Here is a 24481-nt window from a genome sequence, read left to right as displayed (position 1 = left end):
GCGCGGTGCTGGGTTCGATCCTCAGCACCACATAAAAGTAAAATAAAGATGTTGTGTCCACCAAAAACTGAAAAATAAATATTAAAAAAATTCTTCTCTCTCTTTCTCTCTCTCTCTTCTCTCTTCTCTCTCTCTCTCTCTCTCTCTCTCTCAAAAAAAAAAAAAAAGATTAGTGTTTAGGGATAAGTGGATTCATGCAAACTTGGAGAGAACTTGGTAGACATATCATATCCTTATTTATAGCCTAGTTTGGTTTCTTATTTTTATAACTCTCATTGAAAATATGGAAGCTATACTTGTCAAACTTATAAATTACTGAGTAGCTAATTTGAGAAAAATTTTATAATAGTAATATAATGGTACTATAGTTACTCTGAATACACATTTGAAGTTAGACCCTTTGCGTTTGAATCCTGGTTCAACTTCTTAACATCTCAGAGACTTTAAACAATTCACTTCCCTTTCATCCTTCATTTTTTTTCTCCTATAAAATGGGGATAATGTTGGTATTTATTTCTAAGTGTTTTTTTAAAAAATATTTATTTAGTTGTAGTTGGACACAATACCTTTATTTTATTTATTTTTATGTGGTGCTGAGGATCAAACCCAGGGCTTCACATGTGCTAGGCAAGTGCTCTACTACTGAGCCACAACCCCAGCCCTCTAAGTGTTGTTTTGAAGACTAAATGAGTGTTGAATATTAGTACTAAGGGCCGTACGGAGTCATTGTAGTGCTACTCCTCCTCCTCATCATGATCTTTATTATAATCTCATCATAGAAAATATATAAAATCTAAAAAAATCTAAAGAATAATCACATATGGTTCTATCATCCAGATATTTCCTTGAAGTATTTTTTTCCTTTTCATGTGTTCATATATTTCTAAACACGAACCACATGTTTCATGTTGAACATAAACACTGCTATTCTAAACATGTGGTTCATATTTAGAAATATATAAACCATGTGCAACACCTTGACTGAAAGGGCTATTTTTCTCTTTTTTTTCCAGTATATAGATAATATCATCCTTTTGAACTTTTTGTTATTTTGTTTATTTTAAATCACTATAGTTTTGGTGCTGAAGGTTGAACCCAGGGCCTTATGCATGCTAAGCATATTCTCTACCACTGAACTACACCAACTGCTGTTCTTTAAGGCAATTCACAATACTGTATCACCTCTAGCAAAATGATCAGCTTTTAAATATCTTATATCTAGTTAATGTTCATATTTTCCTAGTCTTCCTCAAATTGTATTTCACACTGACAATTTTTCCATATCAGGACTCAAATCAAGGATCATCTGTTGCATTTAGTTGTCATGTCATTTAAGTCACTTTCAATCTAAAATATTCCCCTTTGTTGTAATTTTTTTATTTCCAACGGCATTGACCTGTGGAAATGGCTGTGCCAATAAGCCCATGTTTTGGATTTGTTTGATAATTTTCTTTCAGTGTTGCTTGACTTTTATCTGTTCACTGAATTTTCTTTAAATGAGAATTGAAATCTAAAATCTTAGATTTGGGTTAAATACATCTGTTAAAAATACTTCATAAGTGATCATTATGTTAAGAAGGCACATAATATGGGCTGTCTTATGATAATAAAAATTCTGGAAAAGCTGCTATAATCTTAGGCTTAATGGAAATGTAGTATCTGGAATAAAATGAAAGAGTGCTCCATTTTCTTTGCTTGTCAAGCTAAAAATGAAGTTCCATTCTGAGTATCATGCTTCAAGAGGCAGTAAGACAGGCGGGTACTATGGTGCAGCCTATAATCCCAGCAGCTGGAGAGGCTGTGGTAGGAGGATTGGAGGTTCAGAGCCAGCCTCAGAAACTTAGTGAGACCCTAATCAACTTAGTGAGACCTATCTCAAAAAAAAAAAAAAAAAAAGGCAGTGAGGCAAACTGAAACATATTAGAAGGGAACTTCCTTGTTCCGTGTTACATGAAAAGTAATAGTAGTATATTTCCCTTGTGCAGTAAGCATTTAGGAGCTATTGTCCATAATTAGCTACCTCCTGAAAGAAGAAGATATTTGTGTGGTCTCCTATGAAAGATCTGGAATCAATGGAGAAGGGATAGTAGGAGAAAAATTTTTCACTCAGTGAGTAAGAATGTGCATAATAGCTAAAATGGGGGAAGTTGCAGAAGGTTGTGAGTTAGAAGTATTGGGAAAAAATGTCCTATGATGACTTGGCAATAATATCATGGAAAAGATTCAAGAATAGGATAGGTGCTTAGGTCAAATGACAGTTAAAATAGGAAATTTCAATGCTGGGTCATAAAAGTTGATATTAGAAATATGCAGGATATAATGTATATAGGAAGGACATTTATCTTATACAACCTTTAAATGTGAATGGTAGCCAGGGAAAACTTCATAGATTTTGAATATTAAGTCAATAAATTAATAAGTTAGTAAATTAAGGATTGAATCTTTAAGAAGCTAGGAGTCAGGGCTGGGGATGTGGCTCAAGTGGTAGCGTGCTTGCCTAGCATGCGTGAGGCACTGGGTTCGATTCTCAGCACCACATAAAAAATAAAATTAAGTTATTGTGTCCACCTAAAACTAAAAAAAATAAATATTAAAAAAAAAAGAAGTTAGGAGTCAGCCAGGGAAAGAGGGGTGGAGTCCTTTTTTAGAGTTTCCTCCCTCACTGTGTCACATTTTGTAAACATCCTTACTAGTTAGACTCTTTTGAACACTAGATAGACAATGAAGAGGGATTAGGAGTGAGAAAAGGAGTGTTAGCACCATTTGTTACCCTAATAATTTGCATCTTAGCTTCCATTTATCTCTTCCCTTCCTTTTTTGAAGATAGTTGCTTTTCATCTCTTGCTCTTATATACTTCCTCTGTTGAGATTTCCTTCAGCCAAATAGCAAATTCTGGCTTCATACAAATATGTAATTATCTTTTGTTTGTACAGTGGATGCATTTTATGTTTCCTTTTTTTTTTTTTTTCTTACTTTGTAGAAATGCTTTGTGTGGAAAGCTTCAGTGTGAGAATGTACAAGAGATGCCTGTATTTGGAATTGTGCCTGCCATTATTCAAACACCTAGTCGAGGCACCAAATGTTGGGGCGTGGATTTCCAGTTAGGATCAGATGTTCCAGATCCAGGGATGGTGAATGAAGGCACAAAATGTGATACTGGAAAGGTAATCAAAATATTTTCTGTTTATAAAATAAAATATTAAAAAAAACTATTATACAAAGTAAAAACTATTATACAAAGTAAGTGCCTGCTCTTTTATGATTATAAAAGAAATCTATATTTATTGTAGAAATGTTACAAAATCCAAAGCCACCAAGAAGAAAATTGAGAACATCTATAATTTTACTATCCATATTTCTTCACTGGGGTCATATAACTAATATTTTTAACTTGGCAATATACTGTTGATATGCTATTATTTATTAACCATTTTTCTATTATTGGGACACTTAGGTGATTTCCAGAATGTGAGTGTATGTATGTGTGAGTAGCATGTGCCTCCGTACCAGAAATGTCATAGTGCTTGCCCTGCTCATGTTCCTTGTTATGCTGACTCTACTGTTTGGGTTTTATGAGCCCAGTTATCCAGCTCATGACAGTGCGTTTATATGAGAAGATGACCTGTGCCAAATTCCTTTAAGAAAAATGTTATTAAGAAAGTTAAGGGTAGGTCAGACACTGGAAGAATTTTTTGAGAGATGTCATGAAGTAGGACTTGGGCTAGAAGGGCTGTGGCAAGCTTCAGCCATAATAATAGAAAGGAGGGAGTAGGAATGTTAAATGAGATGAAGAAACCAACTCACATGGAGGAGTGTAGCTGGAGGGGAAAGGTGAGGTGGAGGGAGTGTGATTGAGAGAACATAGCTATCTAATTATGTAGCCTATTATAAAGACAGATGGGTGGACCCTCTGATTACCTCAGTTTCTACTGTTTCTATTTCCAATTCTGTTTTTCACTTCTTAGAAAAAGGACTCACATGGTTTTGTGCCTACCCTTGCTATAAACTTGCCTGCTGTAGCTATTATAAATAATGCTACAGCTTTAGAAATAAAAACTTCAAAACATTCTTGATTGTTTTCTAAGTTAAACTGCTATAATGGTGTGCACACGTTTAAGGTTTTAGATATGGTTTTGCCACATTTCTATTTGGAAAAGTTTTTATTATCTTCCATTCAATTATGTTATAAGCATTTTAAATTTTCCATCCCTTAGTCAAGGTTAGCAGTTATTATTTTAAAGCTTTCAATGATGATTTCTTTTCTTTTACTCTTTCTTCTTATTGGTGATGCTGAATTTTTTCATTTGTATAAATGTATTTATACTTTTGTGATTTGCCTGCTGATATTCTTCAACTACTTAAAAATTGGCTTCTTAATAATTTTGAAGAAATTTAACTATGTAAAATGTAATGATATATACATATATCCCTCCAGTTTACTGCTGGCTTCTTTTTATTTTAGAACTTTTTGCCATGTTTAAATTTTTATTTTCTCAAATCTACTATTCCTTTCTTTTATGGTTTCCAACTTTATTTACCTATTTTAATATTTTGATAGACTTTTCTCAGTATATTGTAAGGTTTTTATTCTCTTATGTTTTCTAAACTGTTTTGTTATTTTAATACTTGTCTCTTTCATTTTTGTTTGAGGTTGACATGGATTCTTTTTCATTTATTCATAGAGAAATTAATGCTATTCCAAGTTTTTTTTCCAGAATGGTTTATCATTTACCTTAACAACCTTGATTCTAATCTCTTTTTAAATTTGGAATGCTGTTTGAATTACTTATTACATTTTTAGTTTATTTGGGTTCAGTTTCTGTTTTTTACATCATGTTCTTTGGTTTGTCTGACTACTCATGTGTGCAGGCCATCTTGTTTTACTTTGAGTAGTTTTATAAGAATTTTTAATATGCAAAATAGTACAGTTGCTCCTCATTCTTTTTTCATAGTTTCTTGGCTATTTTCATTTATTTATCATTTCAGATGAACTTGAGATCATTTTATCAAGGTGCAAAAAATAAAAAAGGTGCTTTGGAATTTTGGTTGGGATGACATTAAATTTATGCATTTGTTATGGGGAAAAGTGACGTCTTATATAATTGAGTCTCCCATAGAAGAACATGGTATGTCTCTCCATTTTGGGGGGTCTTCTTTTAAAGATTTAGTCATAAAGTCCATTCATTTTTTTCATTAGGTTTTTTTTTTTAATTGGTTGTTCAAAACATTACAAAGCTCATGACATATCATCTTTCATACATTTGATTCAAGTGGGTTATGAACTCCCATTTTTACCCCAAATACAAATTGCAGTTTTATTCCTACATATTTGATGTTTTCATTTCCGTTTTAGGACTAGGCTCCCTTCCTCCCATTGGTTTTCTGATTTATTCATTTTCTTATCAGTTTTCACTTTTAAGAAAAGTTATTTTGTTTAATATTTTTGACTTGTTATTATTGCTATTCCAAGAAACATTCATTTGTATATATTTATTTTGTTAGCAGCCATGTACTTAGTGTCAGGTATTTTTGTTGTTGATTACATTAGCATTTTCTAGGTTAAACAGTGTAATCATCTGTAAATGAAAAAAAAAAAAGCTCTTTCCTTTCAGATATTTACAGTTTCAATTTTTTTTCTCATTGAACTGCAATGATAGAATTTTTAGATAATTTTAAATAATTATGATGATGGTGTCCCTGACTTAACTGAAAATGTACTTAAGCTTCCAAGATTATATGTGACTTTGGTGCCTTAAGGCAGAAAGTATTTATTATTTAAATGGAATATCTTTTTCATCCTAATTAGTAAGAATGAAAAAATAAAAGAATAGATTTAAAATTTTATAAGAATTTTTTTGATAGCTAGTGTAATAATTAGGATTTTCCTCTGATCTATTGGTGTATGCTGGATTATATCAGTGAATTTCCTAACATTACTTTTACATTCTATAAGATATATCTAAAATTTGTTTAACTTATATAGTTTTAATTTTTAAATTATAATCTTATATTCCTGAAGTGGACACTGTTTGGTAATAGATATATTCCTATATTCTTTTCCTAGTTAATATATTTTTGTACTTCTGAAGGAAGATTAGATGATTTTTTTGAATACATAAAATTTTACTCTGTGGTCATAGATAGTACTCTTAAATCTCACAAAAAAATGCAGCTAAGACTAGATTAAAGCATAAAAGGAAATTTATTGTTTGAACCACAGGACCAGAAAAAGAGCTTTGGGATTGAGAATTTCAGATAACGTTCCTCTGGGTCTTTCTACCGCTTCCATCCGTGCTTCTCTCTTGGCTTTATTTCCTTCTGTGCACACACACCTTATCCTTGTAGTGGGGGAAGACAGATCTCACATCTTCCCAGCACCCTCAGGATAGGTAGGATTGTTCTTGCAATGAAAAATCCAGAGATCCTAGAAAAGGGCTGCAAGGCACAGCTTAAAAGGCCAGTTGTGATGTGGGAAGTAGGCAGTGTAACCCTAGGACCTGTGCAGAGTACCCAGTGGCTGTGTAGCCCTCTGCTTAGAAGGGAACTGATGACAACATCTCTAGCAATTAGAGAAATGCGAATTAAAACTACACTGAGATTCCATCTCACTCTAGTCAGAATGGCAATTATCAAGAATGCAAGTAACAATAAATGTTGGCAAGGATGTGGGGAAAAAGGTACACTCATACATTGCTGGTGGGACTGCAAGTTGATACAATCACTCTGGAAAGCAGTTTGGAGATTCCTCAGAAAACTTGCAATGGAACTACCATTTGACCCAGTTATCCCACTCGTTGGTATATACCCAGAAGGCTTAAAGTCAGTATACTACAGTGATGTAGCCACATCAATGTTTATAGCAACTCAATTCACAAGAGCCAAGCTATGGAGCCAACCTTAGTGCCCTTTAATAGATTCATGGATAAAGAAAATGTGGTATATATACATAATTTCACAGGAATTTCCTATTATTTGGGGATACCAGCATTTTGGTTCTATTCGGGTCTTCAGCGGATTGGATGAGGTCCACCCATAGTAGGTAGAGCTGTTTTACTCAGTTTGTTGATTTAAATGTTAAATTTGTCCAAAATCAGGGCTGGGGTTGTGGCTCAACGGTAGAGCGCTTGCCTAGCACATACAAGCATTCATTGGGTTCTATCCTCAGCACCATATAAAAACAAATAAATAAAATAAGAGGTATTGTGTCTAACTACAACTAAAAGAATTTTTAGAAAATTATCCAAAGTCCCTTGCAGAAACATACAGAATAATGTTTGACTGAATATCTAGGCACCTCATGACCTACTCAAGTTGACACATAAAATTAACTCACAATCAGTTACTATAAATAAATAAAGTTCAGAGTAAAAATATGAATTGGAAGAAAATCTGCAAAAATAGGTAGATTGCAATTTTAGTTTATCTTTTCTGCCAAGCCTGCCCAAAAGATAAATGAATAAATGAGGGATAAACTCGAAAGCATGAAATCGAGGAGATCTCAATAATAAGTAAAGATTTTAAGAACATTTGAAAAACCCAGAGGATGGAGAATATTTCAACAGTAGTGAACATACAACTTAAAATGTAAACAGAGAGGATGTGCATAAGAACACTGCCTTTTAGCTTGACTAAACTGACAGATTTATGATTTGGAAGTACTGGTTATAGCTGAGTGGGATGAAGCATGGAACTGAAGACTTGGTCTACAAGGGAGAGGCTGGCTCCTCAGCTTACTTCTCATATCTTGTCAATGAAGCAGCAATAGATAGTTGTCTATTTTAGGAAGGACATCAGAAGATACTACTTTGTTGTACTGGGAGATGCTTGTCTCCCATGTTCTTTCTATAGTACACAGTTGTCTTTTATACACTTGTAACTGGCTTTAAGTGGATTGTTGCATGAAGTTGGACAATTCTTGCTCAAAAAATTAGAGATGGAAAGTGTGAAAGAAAAGGTGAAATTCTGAGAAGATAAATTAAGAATTTTAAATTCAATTAATTTAAATCTCTAATTTAGAGATAAAGAACACAGAGGTGAAGTGGACAATTGTGAAATTCCAGAGTACTGGTGAAGAATAATCCTAAAATCATCCAGAGACAGAAACAAAGACAAATAAAAAATAGATCATAGGTAAAGAAAGGTGGTTAGAACTGAGTTCTGGAAGATAGGGGAGAAATATTTTTATGTTTCTGAAAGGTTCTCAACTTAGAATTTTGTATACAGTTAAATTATTAATCATGTTAGAGGACAAAATAAAAATATTTCCCACATTTAAATACTCAGAACATTTATCTTTTATTTATTCTTTCTTAGGCACTTTCTGAAGTAATGTTCCAGCAAATGAGAAAGTAAAACAGGAAGAGAAAAAATTATAGTCCAGGAAACTGAATAATGTTAAAGAGAAATTTCAAGATACAACAGTGGTGTACAGGGCCAGGAGAGCAATCAATTCAGATTGGAGCAAAATCACCCTATAGGGAGGTTTCTAGAGAAAGGGAAGTTTGAAAAGAAAATGACATGGTAAATTGTTTGAAAGGAAGATACTGAGGTTACAACAAAGGGCAGTTTTTGAGAAGAAAGGTAGTCTTTACTTGTTGTCAAAAACAAGGCTGTATGAAGAGTGGAATATAGTACTTAGTTTTGAAATCTACATTGTTTCTGCTTAAACTTTTCATGTTTCCTTGTGGTAGAACTTCCATGAGAATAACATTCCTGGCCTCAGTCTGATACTCCTTCATATCTCTCCAAGGGAGACAAAGTGGTTGATCCAATTGGTGAGTTCAGGAGAAGACACTGGGCACAGGTGGCTCAAGAACCCCCACCAATCTCCACCCCCTTTCAGATCTGCCTGCCTGCAGAGGGTGCATTTGGTCTGCTCTCTTAACCATGCAGTACACTTAGCAAGGCAGACTCTGTTTCTGTTGCGGGGAGGCCTTAGTTCTCCAGAGCAACCTGTGACTAGGCAGATAGGTTGAATTCTGGGTGCAGTACTAGGAAGCCTATTCTTGCTGGGTACTTACATCATGTTAAATGTTATGTTGGTAGAAAGATGATCCTTTAATTGCCTGTTATTAGTCTTTGGTTACAGGCCAAGGAGAGGGATAGCTAGGTCTTTCCCCTGGTTCTGAACTTACTCAACGAATAGAGAGGTGTTATGTATTGACCCAGTTATATCCCAGTATTAAGGATGTAAATATTAAACAGTACTTACTTTGAGAAGGTAGAGGAGGATCATTGGGGTTTGTGTAAGAAAGCTGAATTCTTATTTATCATGAAAGATGTAAGTTGATGATGTCTAAAATAGACAAATCAAGAAAAATATCAATTTAAAATAGAGAGGGAATTATCACAAGAAATAGCAGTTGCCTCTGGACTCTTTGACTGACAGATTACACAAGAGTGGGTCAGGGAGTTGTTTCTGCTATAAACCCTCCATCACTATTTGTTTTTTAACCATATATATTATATTATATCATATTTTATATATATATATATATATATATATATATATATATATATGTTTTGTTGCATTTTCTTTTTTTGATTAATTTTTAAATTTATATATGACAACGAAATGCATTACAATTCATATTACACATATAGAGTACATTTTTTCATATCTGGTTGTACACAAAGTATATTCACACCAATTCATGTCTTCATACATATACTTTGGATAATAATGTCCATTACATTCCACCATCATTTCTATCCCCATGCCCCCCTCTTCCCCTCTGCCCTATCTAGAGTTTGTCTATTCCTCCCATGCTCCCCCTCCCTACCCCAATATGAATCAGCCTCCTTATGTGGGGGAAAAAGGTACACTCATACACTGCTGGTGGGACTGCAAATTGGTACAGCCAATATGGAAAGCAGTATGGAGATTTCTTGGAAAATTGGGAATGGAACCACCATTTGACCTAGCTATCTCTCTCCTTGGCCTGTAACCAAAGGACTTAAAAATAGCATACTACAGGGACATAGCCACATCAATGTTTATAGCAGCACAATTCACAATAGCTAAACTATGGAACTAACCTAGATCCCCTTCAGTAGATGAATGGATAAAAAAGTGGCATATTTATGTTTTTTAATAATGTGTGTATATGTATATATATACACACACACATATATTTATATTTTAATATTAAATGAAAAAGCAGAAGAAACTGGTACCGCATTCTTTCGAAGTGATGTTATGGACTGGGGAGATAGCTCAGTTGGTAGAGTACTTTCTTGCATGCACAAGGCCCTGGGTTCAATCCCCAGCACTAAAAACAAAACAAAATAACAACAAAAAAAGAAGTGATGTTGCAAGTGTTGTGTCAACTTGGTTAGGAGTAGTACAGCAAAGTGCTGGTTACCTGGTTTGAACATCATGACCATCAAAGCATGCCTCCCCCCCCCCCAAATGTTAGCTTAAGCAAAGGCAAAATTTTTATGAAAATACACTGACTCTTGGTTTTGGAAATTGGGCATATTTTTATGCCTTTTAAAGGCATCAGGCATTTGCTTGGGCTTGGAATGAGACACAGGGTTAATGGGTTGACTCCAGGTTCATTTTTTGATGACTATTCTGAGTGCATTTGAAATGAGTGTATTATTGCTTATAACATGTAGTGTTTGATAATTATATATTCACATCTATCACATTCTTATTTATTGTTCTTAAAGTGTTAAAGATTTATAGAAAGGAATATTAAAGTCACTCAGTCACTTCCTGTTTTCATTTTCTCTTATAGTTACAGATTTTTTTTTTATACTAGGAGTGCTAAATGCTATATCTGAGGTAGAGTTTCTTGATTATCATAATTTAGTTGTGGGTTATAACTTATTAATTTATAGTGCTTCTTTGTTATATTTTAATGTTTTGTCTTAAAATTTACTTTAATTGATATTTTTACTGTACTTTGTCTAATAGATTTTTTCCCAGCCCTTCTCAGTGACATTTTGCTTTATGCATCTGAATATAACTAGATTTTATTCTATGCCCCAATATAAATTCTTTCTTCCTTTGGTAAACATTAAACAATTGGAACATCATATTTTAATTATTAAAAAAATTTTAAAATATTGTATTAAAACAAAAAACAAAGACACTCTGATGATGTCCCACTTGTTTTCCCCTTTTCAAACTCATTTTCTAGGGTAATCACTGTGTTGTGTACCTGTGCAGTCCTCACCCTGTCTGGGCGTTTAGAAATATTTATACTCTCTTCCACTCCTACACACTTTAAAAAATAGAAATAGATTAGACTTTAATATTCTGAAATGTGTTTACTCAGTGGTACAGGGTAAAGGCCTTTCATGTCATTATAGGAAAACCTACTTTATTCCATATTCCATTTTAGATATAGCAATTATTTAATGATATTATGGAGATTTATATTGTTTACAATTTAGTGCTGAATACTTTTCTGCATTTAATCTAATCTGCTTTTATAAATACTTCTGTTGGATAGATGTCAAGTATTCTTTTTTAAGATTAATCATTATGTACATGTAAAATTTTGATAGAGATTGCCATTTTACTTTTCAGTGAGACATTAACAGTTTACCTTCCATCAACTGAATATGAGGGTGTCTTATTTCCCCCTAGATTCTTGTCAACATGAGTCTTTTAAATTCTTTGCATCCTGAAAATTGTTTGTATTTCCCTGCTTGAGCATTTTTTTTTCATGTCTTTATTAGGTCCATTCTGAGAGGCTCATATTCATGTCTTCTGGTTTTTTGATTGGGTTGTCTCATATATAAAGAATACAATCTGTTAGTTATATCTGTTGTAAATGTGATCTGTAATTTGTTGTTTCTTTTTACCATAAATATATATAAAAATATAGTCTTGCCCTCCTCTTCTAAGCACTTTATCAGTGTATTCTTTCCAGTTTGCTTCCTTTTACTTCACAAGGCAAACACTACTAATTAGAACATCCTTTTCTGTGAAAAACTTGGAATTTTTCTGTTCTTTAAAGTAAATTTGGGAGTTTTTAGCACATTTTATCTTATTTCTATGATCTTATTTACTGCTTCAGCTATACACTGTATATCAATTTGGGGAAAGAAACTCTCCTTTTAAAGCAATAGAGAAACTGGTGGTAAATATCTGCTCTAAAATATTTGTGGATGCATGAAAAAAGTATTTTCTAAACCTTTTTTCAAGATTACGAGGCAGCTAGAGGACAGATGAGGTATGAATTTGCATTGTAGAATCTTCTGTCCTTTTTGTACTTTTAATCACATACATATATTTTCTATTTAAAAATTGACTGAAATAATTGGAGGAAATGTCTTTCTCTAAGTACAATTCTGTTCAAGCCTGTGTATTTTTTAGTAAAGGTAACTGTTGAGATTTCCCTGTATCAAAGTATGTTTGTTCTCATATTGTTTTTTATTTCATTACTGTATTTAAACATTCTGATCTTGTATAGTTGGTAACCTAATAACATTTTAAAATAGTTCCCAACAATTTTTAAAAAAGATTGGTCCTTATTTAGAAAGATTACCATGCTATGCTATTTAGCAGAAAAAAAGTACAAAATTGAAAGTGTATTCTGATAAATCAAACAAAAGATTTCATACACACATTAAAAATTGTCTTTTTTTCTAACCTCACAAAAGAGCAGCGTTCATAAAGATGTTTATTTTCTAGAAAGAGAAAAATTTCTAGTAAGTTTTTAGTTGATTCCTTTAGATCTTTAATATTTTTCTGAGGTAATACTTCTAAATCTCTTTCAATATTTAGGACTGTCTTCTGTTTCATACCTCATTGCATGAACCAGAATTTCCAGAGCCATATAAGATAATAATGATTTATTTTCAATAGTGCTTTTCATAGAAATGCCTCAATTATTTCATCACTAATCATGATGTTGGAAGGTAGGTTTTGTTTTGCCAACAAAATATTATTTCATTTTATATTTGAGAAAACTATTGAAATGCTTCTCATTTTATCAGCTGCTATTTTGATGTCTGTTGTAATAACAATGGTTTATAAGAGGTATTATAGTAATAGATTTCCCTAAGATTAAATCTTTCTTATTGTTCTGAGATCAACTCTATTTGGTCACTTTTTTTTTTCTTTTTTCAGTGTTGGGGTTTGAACTCAGAGCCTTGTGCATGCTAAGCAAGCACTCAACAATACCACTGAGCCACACCCCTAAGCCCTGGTCATTTTTGGTTTGAAAAAAATTCATTTGCAAATATTTTCCTGGCACATTTATATTCATAGAATAAAGTTTTTTCTTTGTGTTTGGCCTTATCATTTTGTCTTTTTTGATCATTAGTTCTGTTAAATAGTTAATTTCTCTTATTTTTCTACATTTTCAAAAATATAATAATACTGGAATTAACCATTGCTTGACAATTTGGAAAGAACTTTTAAATGAAATAATTTGCACCCAGTTTTTTTTCTGGGTACTTCTTTATTAATGTATTCAATTTTTTTTTTTTTACTTAGTTCTTTTTTCCCCCCTCACTTAGATCTGTAGGAACTTCCAATGTGTAAATGCTTCTGTTCTGAATTATGACTGTGATGTTCAGGAAAAGTGTCATGGACATGGGGTAAGTAATGTTCTCTTGATTTGTTTATAAAAGTAGAGCTGACAATGAGAGTTTCCCATAAGGTTATGACATAAGAATTCCCAAGATTTCTTGATTTTAAGATGATGATAAATTTGTTGATACTGAGGAAACTTTTCATTCTTAAAAAGAGAGTTTTATGAGTTTATGAATTTAGCTCTCTCTCTTGGTTTTCATTCTAGAGTTGATGATACAGAGCAACATTCACAATTAACAAAAGTGGTGTTTTGATTGCTTTGAAGGTATGTAATAGCAATAAGAATTGTCACTGTGAAGATGGCTGGGCTCCCCCAAATTGTGAGACTAGCGGATATGGAGGAAGCGTGGACAGTGGACCTACGTACAATGGTAAGGAATATTGAAGAAATTAGTGCATTCTCCCAGGGGATTGAGTCATAAATCTGTTATCCTTGTAACTTTCCCTCACTTCCCATATCAGCTGTACATTAAATGGTTTTGATTTTGCTCCCCTAAATTCTTTGCACAGGCTTCTAGGGTTTTTTGTTTGTTTGGTTGGTTCTTCTCCATTTTTTTCAATTTCTTTCCTGGATTTATAGAATAGCCTCTTATCTGGATTACCTGTTTACCACCTTGCTCCCCATTATCTGTGGTCCATACTACCTTATAGAGTTTTAGTATTTTTCTTTAAGAATTCAGTTTGGTTACGTCAGTGTCTTGCTTATAATTCAGTGTTTTTATGTTGCTATCACAAATACCGAAGTCCATAAATCCTTAACATGACTTACTCCTGCATGATTTGCCCCTAGCTTACCTTTCCAGTCTCATTTCTCTATGCCCAAGATAAACTGTGATTTATTTGACTCCTCTAATAGGTTACTCTGTTTTACTGATGAGCCTTCAAATCATTTTATTTTCACATTGTTGGAACTGGCAATGGATGCTCAGGCTTCAGTTTATACCTTATTCCCTGATGGAAGTTTTCCATAACTGCCTACATCTGAATTAATCTGCCCCTTCTCCTTGCTCTCCTAGTACTGAATTTAGCATGATCACATACTATAGTAATTACTTTTTTACTTATTTTTGTTTCCTAATGGAGTGTGAGATCCTTACTTATAGTGTCTTTCTAATGAAAACATGCACTTTCTTTCTCTTGGGTAAATATTAGGTAGAATGTCTGGCTCTTATAGTAGGTGTATACTCAACTTTGATAGCTATGTCATTCGCTTCACTTGATCTTAGCAGATGGGCATTTTATTATCTTATATAATCACAAGTGTCCATATAGTTACCATTTCTGGTGCTTTTCATTTCTTTGTGTAAATTTGGATTTCCATCTGGTATCATTTAATTTCTTTTTGGACATCTTCTTTTTATTTTTCTTATAGTGTAGATCTACCAGAGATAAATAATTTCACCTTTCACATGTCTGAAAAAGGCTCCCCCCACCTTGAATGATAATTTAACTGAGTGAAGAATACTAGAATGATAGCACCTTCTTCCCTTATACTTGTAAAAGAGTACCACATTGTCTCCTGACTTGCATGCTTTTCCTGGGAAATCTGCTATTATCCTTTTATGTATGTGTGTGCAGTGCTTCTGTGTGTGTGATGTCCCTCCCCCCACCCCCCACCCCCCGCATCCCTCCTTCTGGTTACTTATAGGATTTTCTCTTTATCTCTGGTTTTTAGTTATTTATTATAATATGTCTTGGGATTTGCTGAGATTTTTGGATCTCTGCATCTAGAGTTTTCTTAAAATTTGGAAAAGTTTTGGCAGTTATTTTTTCACACATATTTTCTGTCTTTCTCTTTCTCTTCTCTCCTTCAGACTCCACTTTCATGTGGATCTGCTACTTGGAGTTTTTTCACATGTCACTGATCTGCTACTGATTTTTTTATTACTCTCTATTTTCTAGTTTTGATTAATTTCTTTTGCTCTTCTTCAGGTTCACTCTTCTTCTGTAAGGTTTACCATTAATTCTATCTGGTGTATTTCTTAAGCATTGTAACTTTTATTTCCAGAAGTTTTATTTTTTTGTATATTCATGATCCTGGACATGATTAATCTTTAGGTTTCTGAACAAATGGAATAAAATTACTATTTTAATAACTTCTGAAACCCATATCTATTAATTTTATCATATATAATATTTCTCAGACGCTTTTGAATGGTTCTCACCTTTAGTTTGCATCATATTTTCCTGCTTCTTTGAATGGCTTATAATATTTTAGTGGAGTCCAGAAATTGAGAATTTGTCTTGTAGACTGGATGTTTTGAATTTCTACTGATGAACTTTGTTCCAGTTTCACTTCAGTTACTTGGACATAGCTTGATCCATCTGGATCTCACTTTTAAGCGCAGTTAATCAAGATTGGAGTAGTATTTAGTCTAGAGCTGATTTTACCCCATTACCAAGGCAAAAACCCTTCAATTTATTCTACTCAGTGCAACATTAATTAGGAGGTTTTCTGATGTGAATCATAGATACAAGCAATCTTCCTAGTCCTGTGTGATTGTACACACAAATCCTTTCATGTGGTCCTTTTCTCCAGCTTCAGGTAGCTTCCTTACGTGCATTTATTGATCAGTAGTCAACTACATATTTGCGGGAAACCTTCTGTGGGTCTTTCAAGTTCTCTCTGTGTGGCTTGTTTCTCTCTGGTGTGTTGCCCCAGTAGACTCCACCTGCCTTGGCCTCTCCAGAGCACCAGCTCTGTGTCTTCCTCACTGGCCTTTGTTTGGGCGCCCATAACCTCATAATGCTCGTTAACTTTTTCTAGGCAGTAAATTGGTGCAATGTAAAGTTCATTTTTTTCTGTCTCTTAGGGATCATTTTTCTTCATTGCCTGATATCTAATGTCTTGAAAACTGTTGTTTCATATATTTGTCTGGATGTTTAACTGTTTAGTTTGGTTGAAAAAATCTAGTCCCTGATTGTATCTTGGCCAGACGTGGAGGTCAGAATTATGGATTTAAATGGATATATATTCCAGTGAGTAGATGTTCTGTAACTTACTGTAGCTGTTTCTAAATATTTGATATTTAGATTGTTTCTGAGTTTTTGATATGCACTGTTAACATTTTTATATACATCTTAAGGCATATGCATTTTTTCCAGTTGAAACATAAATTACCAGCAATGGAATTATTTGATTGAAGGATCTAATCCTTTTTACAAGTTTTAATAAAAATTCTAAATGAATGATACCTCTGTGTTGCCACTAACAGTGTGAAGGTATTAATATCAACATAGTCTTGCCAGTATTGTATGCCTTAACTTAAATTTTCCTAGTTAATAAGCATAAATTATATATCAGGCTTGCTTTGATTTTTTCATATTTTGGTTTTTAATTGGGATAAATATTGTTAACGTGGTTTTGTGCAACATTTAACAGAAATTTTTCATACAAGGAGAATTGTAAGGAAAATTTCAGAACTTAACACTTCTTTTCATATCTACTATTTTGTGTCTTCAGACAACACAGAACAGATAAAATTAATGTTAACTAGTGAATTGTGAAAAGATGTAATGAAATTTAAAATCTAGAAGTCATGAAAATTAAGATTGATAAATTCAACAATAGAAAAATAATAAATTTCTGCATGGAGAAAAGCCTACTGCCATGGACAAATGACAAAACGGGGAAAATATCCAATTTACATCACAGACAAAGCTAATCTCTCTAACATATAAAGAGCTTTTAGAAACTGTGGAGAATACCAAAAGTCCAGTAGAAAAATAGTTAAAGACTGAGCTTATAAATGGTGGAAATGTGTGCTCCAACACAAAAAAGGTGCTCCATTGATAGTATTAAAAAAAGAATTGTAATTTAAAATTATATAAGATAGTCTTTTTTTACCTATTACGTTGGCAGAAATTTAGAATTTTGGTTCTGAGGGTGAGTCTATGAGAAATTTTTATATATTGTTTATAGAGGACAGTTTGACAATTTCTTAAAAAAAGGATGAATTGCCCTTGGGAAATTATTTTGTAATTATAACATATATTCATATAATATGACCTGTATGACATACATAGGATTATTCATTGTAGCTTTTTTTCCCAATAGTGACATATTAGAAAAATCAAAGTATGTATCAGTAGGGTACTAGATAAATATACTATAGGGCATCCTCACAATAGAGTTTTGTATAGCAACAGAAAATGAGGAGGCCCTCTCTGTGTGATTTAGAAAGATATATAGATAAGTGAAAAAAAATGATGTGCTGAAGTGTTTATTGTATGTTATGTTTTGTGTAAGAAAGGGTTGACAATAAAAGCATTTTGTTCATGTTTATATTTGCATGAAGGTCTACCATAAGATTAAATAATAAACTATTAGAAGTGATTATCTTTGGCAAAAGTGAAGTGGACAAGGATAAGGTGTGAGTAAGACTTCTCAATGTATTTAACTTATTATATCAGTTTTACATTTTAATAATACGTAGTGTACAATATTTATAATCACCTACTATGTTCTGGGTAGTATGAGTTCATATCCAACTTAATTGCCATTAACTTAAATTTCATCTCTCTAGGAAGGAACACTGCACTGAGGGATGGACTTCTGGTGTTCTTCTTCCTAGTTGTTCCCCTTATTGCCCTTGCCACTTTTCTCTTCATCAAGAGAGATGAATTACGGAAAACCTACTTCAGAAAGAAGAGATCACAAACATATGAGTACTTAGATTTTTTTTCTTTTCAATCTTATTAAATAATTTAATTGTTGATGATGGTCATATCATACAGATTTGTGATCCTTTAAAAATAGGGTTCTCAGATTTCTTTCCATTCTTTTGAAGTGACTAGTATGGGTTAAAAGGTGGGGGTCAAGCCACTTCTTATAATGGGAAAGGAAAAAGATTATGGGAACCCGCCTATATGCTGCTGAAAATGACCCTTATAGTGTTCATTTCACTTAACATTGATTTTTGATAGTGGGGTAAGTAGAATTTGGGCTGCCATATCTGACTTGGGTCTTCTTCTAATTAGAGATTAAAATATGGGATAAAGATAAAACATAAATGTTGAAAAATGTTCTTCTTTCTCTTTATTTCATGTGTTAATTCTCACGGAGAGAATTCTTCAATTTTCAGTTTTGGAAATAGACTTTAAGAAATAAGTTTTGATAGGAGAAAGTTAAGGTTGTCATAATTCAAATACCTGACATGTCTAGTCTGTGTAGGTTAGACTCTCAAAACTCTCTTAATTATCACTTCTAATATATCAGCATCAGAATGTAGCATATATTAGCATGCACTTTGTAATAATATCTGAATTCAGGTTCCAAGTTTGTTATTAGAGAAATAAGCTGAAACTACAAATAAGGCTCTTTGAGTCTTTGTTTGCTTCCTATAAAATTGGAATAATAATAATATTACCTTTCTTTGATGCAAGGATTAAATGAGGAAATAACAAAACTCGTATAACATTGTGAGCTCATTGTAATTACTTAATAACTGAATATTATTGGTGTGATAATGATTTCTATATTCATATCTAGCTTTGGTTGCTCACCTTTGTTCATGGCCCTATTTCTCACTTAGTATATAATATTTTCTCAGAGTATCCTGACATTAGCTTTAATTTTTTGAGGGGGTACCAAGGATTGAACTTGGGGGCACTTGACCACTGAGCCACATCCCCAGCCCTAATTTGTATTTTATTTAGAGACAGGGTCTCATGAGTTGCTTAGTGCCTCACTTTTGCTGAGACTGGCTTTGAACTTGAGATTCTCCTGCCTCAGCCTCCTGAGCTGCTGGGATTATGGGCATGTCTACCATGCCTGGCTAGCTTTAATTTTTAATGTTTCCATTTTTATCTTCCTATCCTTTCTCTTCTTATAACACTTCCAACTGATCAGTCTATGTAGATCATCTCCTAATCTTCATTTTGCATTTTGTTCAACAACTACAGGTATCTCCCATACATCTCTACTTAGCTGAATACTGTCACCCGAGCATGTCTTAACACTTACCTACTGTCCTTTCAGCCAACCTATTTGCTACTCCTGGACTTCCTAATTTTTAGAGTGACTATTTCAAATGTTACATATGCAGTCTAAGAATATGCTTTATTTGTCTCTAATTTAGGAAGATTTGAGGAGAAAAAGCTGGGGATTACTGGCCTAATTGACCAAATTTCATAGATTTTTATTTAATTTTAAAATGTGGTTCATATTATGTAAAGGATTAAACATGTGAAAACTTAAATGTCCTATAAAGACATTGTCTCTCCTCATGATGATCATCACTGTTACTAACATGATTATTCTGCACCAGGGAAAAATAAAAGATATATTGATGTATAATGTTAAAATTAAATTTTGACTTAAACTCAAAAGCAATCATATTTTTTCAGATCAGATGGCAAAAACCAAGCAAGTGTTTCTAGACAGCCAGTGAGTGCTCCTCATCATGTTTCTCCAGCAACGACTCCTAGAGATGTTGTAAGTCATTTTAAAATGAATTTTTTTTTCTTTACTATGTTTAAAAAATGGGCAGAAGATAGAGCTAAGTGGTAGAGCACTTACTGAATGTGTATGAGACTCGGGATTCAAACTCTATTACTACAAAAAATGGTTACATAAATATAAACATAGATACATAAGAATTGTGGAGTACTGTAGGTGATCCCTGAGTTAAAGGAATACCAGCAGAAACCCTGGCTCTGAGGTTGTGGGTAAAGATGTCTGGACATGAAAAATGTCTTGCCTTGAAACCAGGATTGGGAAATGACCTGAGATTCATGCTATCAGTGTTTTGTTTTTTTCTTTTTTAAACAATCTTCTTTTTGTTTTCAATACCTGGCTCTTCCCTAGAGTATGTTACCAAAGATGTGGTGCTGAACTCCTGGCTAGAGTTAATTGTTTTAGCAATAGGACCCATGATCACTGTTCCTGCATGTATTAGAGAGCATTGGAATAAAGATATACTTTTACTGATATGCCTATGTCCCTAAGCAATATAGATATTATTATATATAATATTTTATCTGCTTTTAAACGTTGTAGAATGTTTTGATATTTTACCAACAGTGTACAAAGGTTCCCCCCCTTTTTTTATCTTCTCACTGCATTTGTTATCTCTAGTCTTTTTGATAAAGCATTCTTACTGGAGTGATGTGATATTTCATTGATGTGCATTTCTGTGATGCTTAGCAGTGTTGGACATTTATTCATACACCCACTGTCCCTTTGTAAATTTTTGTTTTAGAAATGTCTTCAGGCCTGTTGCCCATATTTTAATTGGTTGTTTTTTTTTTTTTTCTCTTGAGTTGTTTTAGTTCCCTATAAATTCTGGATATCAACCCCTTGTCAGACATACAGTTTGAAAATATTTTCTCCCATTCTGTATGTTGTCTCTTCACTCTGTTGACTGGTTCCTTTGCTCTGCAGAAGCTTTTTCATTTGAAGTAATCTGTTTGTCTGTTTTTGGCTTTTGTTTCCTGTGCTTTCAGGGTTTTGCCTCCCATATCCTTGCCTATCCCAATTTCCTGCAGCATTTCCCAAATATTTTATTCAGTAATCATAGTTTAGTCCTTCTTTTTAAGTTTTTAATTCATTTTAAGTTAATTTTTGAGTGTGGTGAGAAATAGGAATTTAGTTTTATTTTCCTGAATGTGGATGTTCAGTTTCATATAAGCAACTATTTTTTCTTGGAACTTTGAAGAGATTATTTTTTCTTCCTCCTTGCAATTTAGAAGCTGCCTCTTATTCTAATTGTCGCTTTAGATAATTTCTTTTCCATGTCCTTTTTCTTCTGTATCCTTAGAATACTAGATGTGGCCTTTTAAAAACTCTTCAGTGACATGTTCCACTATTGTGTACAACTAGGATGCACTAATAAAAACATTAAAATAAAAAAGAATGTCTATCAATGCAAAGAACTGTAGACTGTACCACCTGTGTGTTTACTGGAATACTGTGCAGAAATTAAAACAAAATTGGGCAGAAGGAAAAAAAATACTTCTTCACAGATAGGTAGAGTTCCTGAATCTTAGGATTTACTTTTCAACAATTGTAGAAAATTCTTAACAATTATTTCTTTAAATGTTGCCTCTGCCTCATTGTCTTATTAACTTTTTCTGTAGTTCCTATTTGATGCACATTAAGACTTTTCACTGTTTTCCAAGTTACTTAACTCCTTTGATACTTCCAGTCTTTTTTGTGTACTCCATTCTGCTGATGTTAGATTACCTATCAATCGCTAACTCTCTCCTAAACTATGCCAAATCTGTTATTGAACCTTTTTGTTGAATGTTTAATTTCACTAATTTTATAGTGTATTTTATTTCTATAGTTTTCCTTATTTCAAATCTTTCTGCTTATTAAATATGATAGTTTCTTACAGCATGGTATATTTTAGTGCTTTCATTTTGTGTAAACATAAAAGTATCCACTTTATGTGCTTTATCTCATCTTTTTATTGTATAGAATTTTGGTTGGCTCTGTGGTTTGTTATTCCTGCTGAATCTTATTTCTTAGTGTACTTTGTGAAAATGATTATAAACTCATATTCTTTGGAACTTCGTGTATGGAATTTATTTGAGGTTACAGTAGTTTCCTACAGAGTGTGTGTAGGAACACAGGCCCTTCAATGTCTAACATCATTTTTCCTAGGTGTTTTGGGGGCCATACACTATTATAAACTCTGCCCCTAAGCCCATGTTATGATGAATATGTGGGTAGAGTTTCTCCACAAAGCCTATTTTACTTTGCTTCTGTCAGTACCAAGGCCAGTATTCCATTGTAGCAAGTCCTGTATCACCACTGGCCTTTCTTAAGGCAGGTGTTCTCTTTTCCAGTTAACTCTGTGGGCCTATCACTCTAAAGATGCTAGAATTTATATACGGTGTTATAGTAAGGCAAAACTGAAGCCCTTTGTTTTGCCTCTTGTGTCTATGTACTACCTGAAAATGCAGACAGTGGACTTCCAAGGAAGCCATTTACAGGAATGCTGTTCCATACTTTGAACTCTTTCATGTTTTTAAATTTTTTATTAGCAGTTTAGGTGCTCCATACTGAGAAGTTTTCTCTGAACATTTGGTCCACTGTTTGCAAGTAATGAGTATATACCCCATTCTCTTTAACAACAGCATGCTATCCATCTTGTAGATTTTCTATAAATTTAAAACAGGTTGTTTCCCATCTTAACACAAAAAATATGGCATATTAGGCATCCTTGTACATTAATTTATATAATTAATGAGAAGTTTTAAATTAAGGTCTTTAAAATACCTAACATCTTTGTTACTTATAATTTTTAGCTTTTTAAAAATTATTTTTAATTGACAAATAATTTTTTATATATATATATACATACATGTGTGTGTGTATATATATATATATATATATATATATATATATATATCTGTATTTCTGGGATACAGTGTGATGTTTTGATCAATGTATACATTGTAGTAAGATTTAGTCAAGCACGTTAACATATCCATCAGCAAATTATCATTCTAAGAAGTGGAATTTAAGTATCCCTGTAAAGTTCTGTGCCCATGGTTTGGTAGAAAGAGATGGAAACATTTTCTTGAATTTCTTCTGTATTTTTATAGTACATGCACATTATTCTGTGAGGAAAAGACAGCATGTGATAGACCACCTGTCCTGTGGCAGGACTGTACAGTGAGTGCTCAAGGTTTTCTTCAGCACTGTTCATATCCTGCCACTCACAGAGCTTTAGGAGTTAATAGTAGATAGTAGAGAAAATCCTGGGCAAGATCACTTCATCGGTGATGAGTAATTCCATCTCATCTTCCTTTTTCCCCAGAGTAATGTGATTTGTGAAAATGCTTTTGATTTTACTTTCTTATTTGGGGATGAATTATATAATCCCACTTTATTGTAAAACTTCATTTCATCTTGTCAAGGAAGAATATTATGAATTCCAAAGTGAAGGATTGTAGATTAGTGGTATTTACAATACCAGTGAGGTATTGTACAGATTTGACAATGACTTTTAGGAGATTTTATTTAAAATATATTGACATGATAGTTAATTTGAACCAGATAATTGTATTTTTGTATTTTTTGAATTAAAAAAAGTGAAGCCTTAAAATAACAAAGTATTCTGCTCTCAGTGGTAAAGATATGTTGAATAAGCAAAATATTTTATTTATTTATTTTTTTGTTGTGCTACGGGTCCAACCCAGGGCTTTGTACATGCTAGGCAAGTGCTCTACCAATGAACTGCATTCCCAATCCATTTAGGCAAAATATTTTTAAAAGTTAGCATTATAAATAGTGTGTTAATTTAAATATACTAATGAATTTTACAAAAAAGCCGAAGTTATACATAAAATATATTGATGACTGCATTGTTGTAATAACATTGATTATTATTATCTTTTTTCTTTTTAGCCAATACATGCAAACAGATTTCCAGTACCAACTTATGCGGTCAAGCAGCCTCAGCAGTTTCCATCAAGGTCTGAAGTGATTGTGCTTATTACTTGACCAGAATTTCCCTTGTATTTAATTTAATTTAGGATAAGATATTTAGGCAGTTTAATTTAGGGCAAGTTTAGACAGAACACAATTTTTTGGAAGATTTGTAGATAAGTTTTATAGTTTCATATAAATTTTGTCACATTAGTGAAGTGTCAAAAGAAATTTAAAGAAGTCCAAGACTTACAGTGAACTGCTGCTGTATAGTTGTCTGGATATAAAATTTAGGAGCAAGGGCCTCTAAAATAACCAGCATATAAGAAACTATATAAGTTAGACTGATCTTCCCATTGAGAGAGCTTTAAAATAGGTAATATAAAAAAATAGGGGGGCTGGGGCTGTAGCTCAGTGGTAGAGCACCTGCCTCGCATGTGGTTTGATCCTCATCACCACATAAAAATAAATAAATAAAGATATTGTGTCCATCTACAACTAAAATATATATATATATATATATATAAAAGAAAAGCAAATAGGT

At 33.0% G+C, this 24481-nt stretch overlaps 1 protein-coding gene across 1 annotated transcript in view; it reads left to right on the top strand.

The window, feature by feature from the left end:
* Positions 1-24481, top strand: part of Adam9 (ADAM metallopeptidase domain 9) — an 85739-nt gene that overhangs the window by 58581 nt on the left and 2677 nt on the right. Inside the window, exons 16-21 of the mRNA XM_046463840.2 lie at positions 2982-3165; positions 13481-13561; positions 13822-13927; positions 18083-18224; positions 19905-19992; positions 23917-23984. Coding sequence (XP_046319796.1) covers positions 2982-3165; positions 13481-13561; positions 13822-13927; positions 18083-18224; positions 19905-19992; positions 23917-23984 — 669 coding nt within the window. The remainder of the gene's footprint in view (positions 1-2981; positions 3166-13480; positions 13562-13821; positions 13928-18082; positions 18225-19904; positions 19993-23916; positions 23985-24481) is intronic.

The sequence above is a fragment of the Marmota monax genome, unplaced genomic scaffold (genome assembly GCF_021218885.2).
Source record: "Marmota monax isolate L192 unplaced genomic scaffold, Marmota_monax_Labrador192_F-V1.1 WCK01_AAM20220418_F8-fsc00224, whole genome shotgun sequence".
Classification (NCBI taxonomy): domain Eukaryota; kingdom Metazoa; phylum Chordata; class Mammalia; order Rodentia; family Sciuridae; genus Marmota; species Marmota monax.
This window is presented reverse-complemented; position numbering and strand designations above follow the sequence as displayed.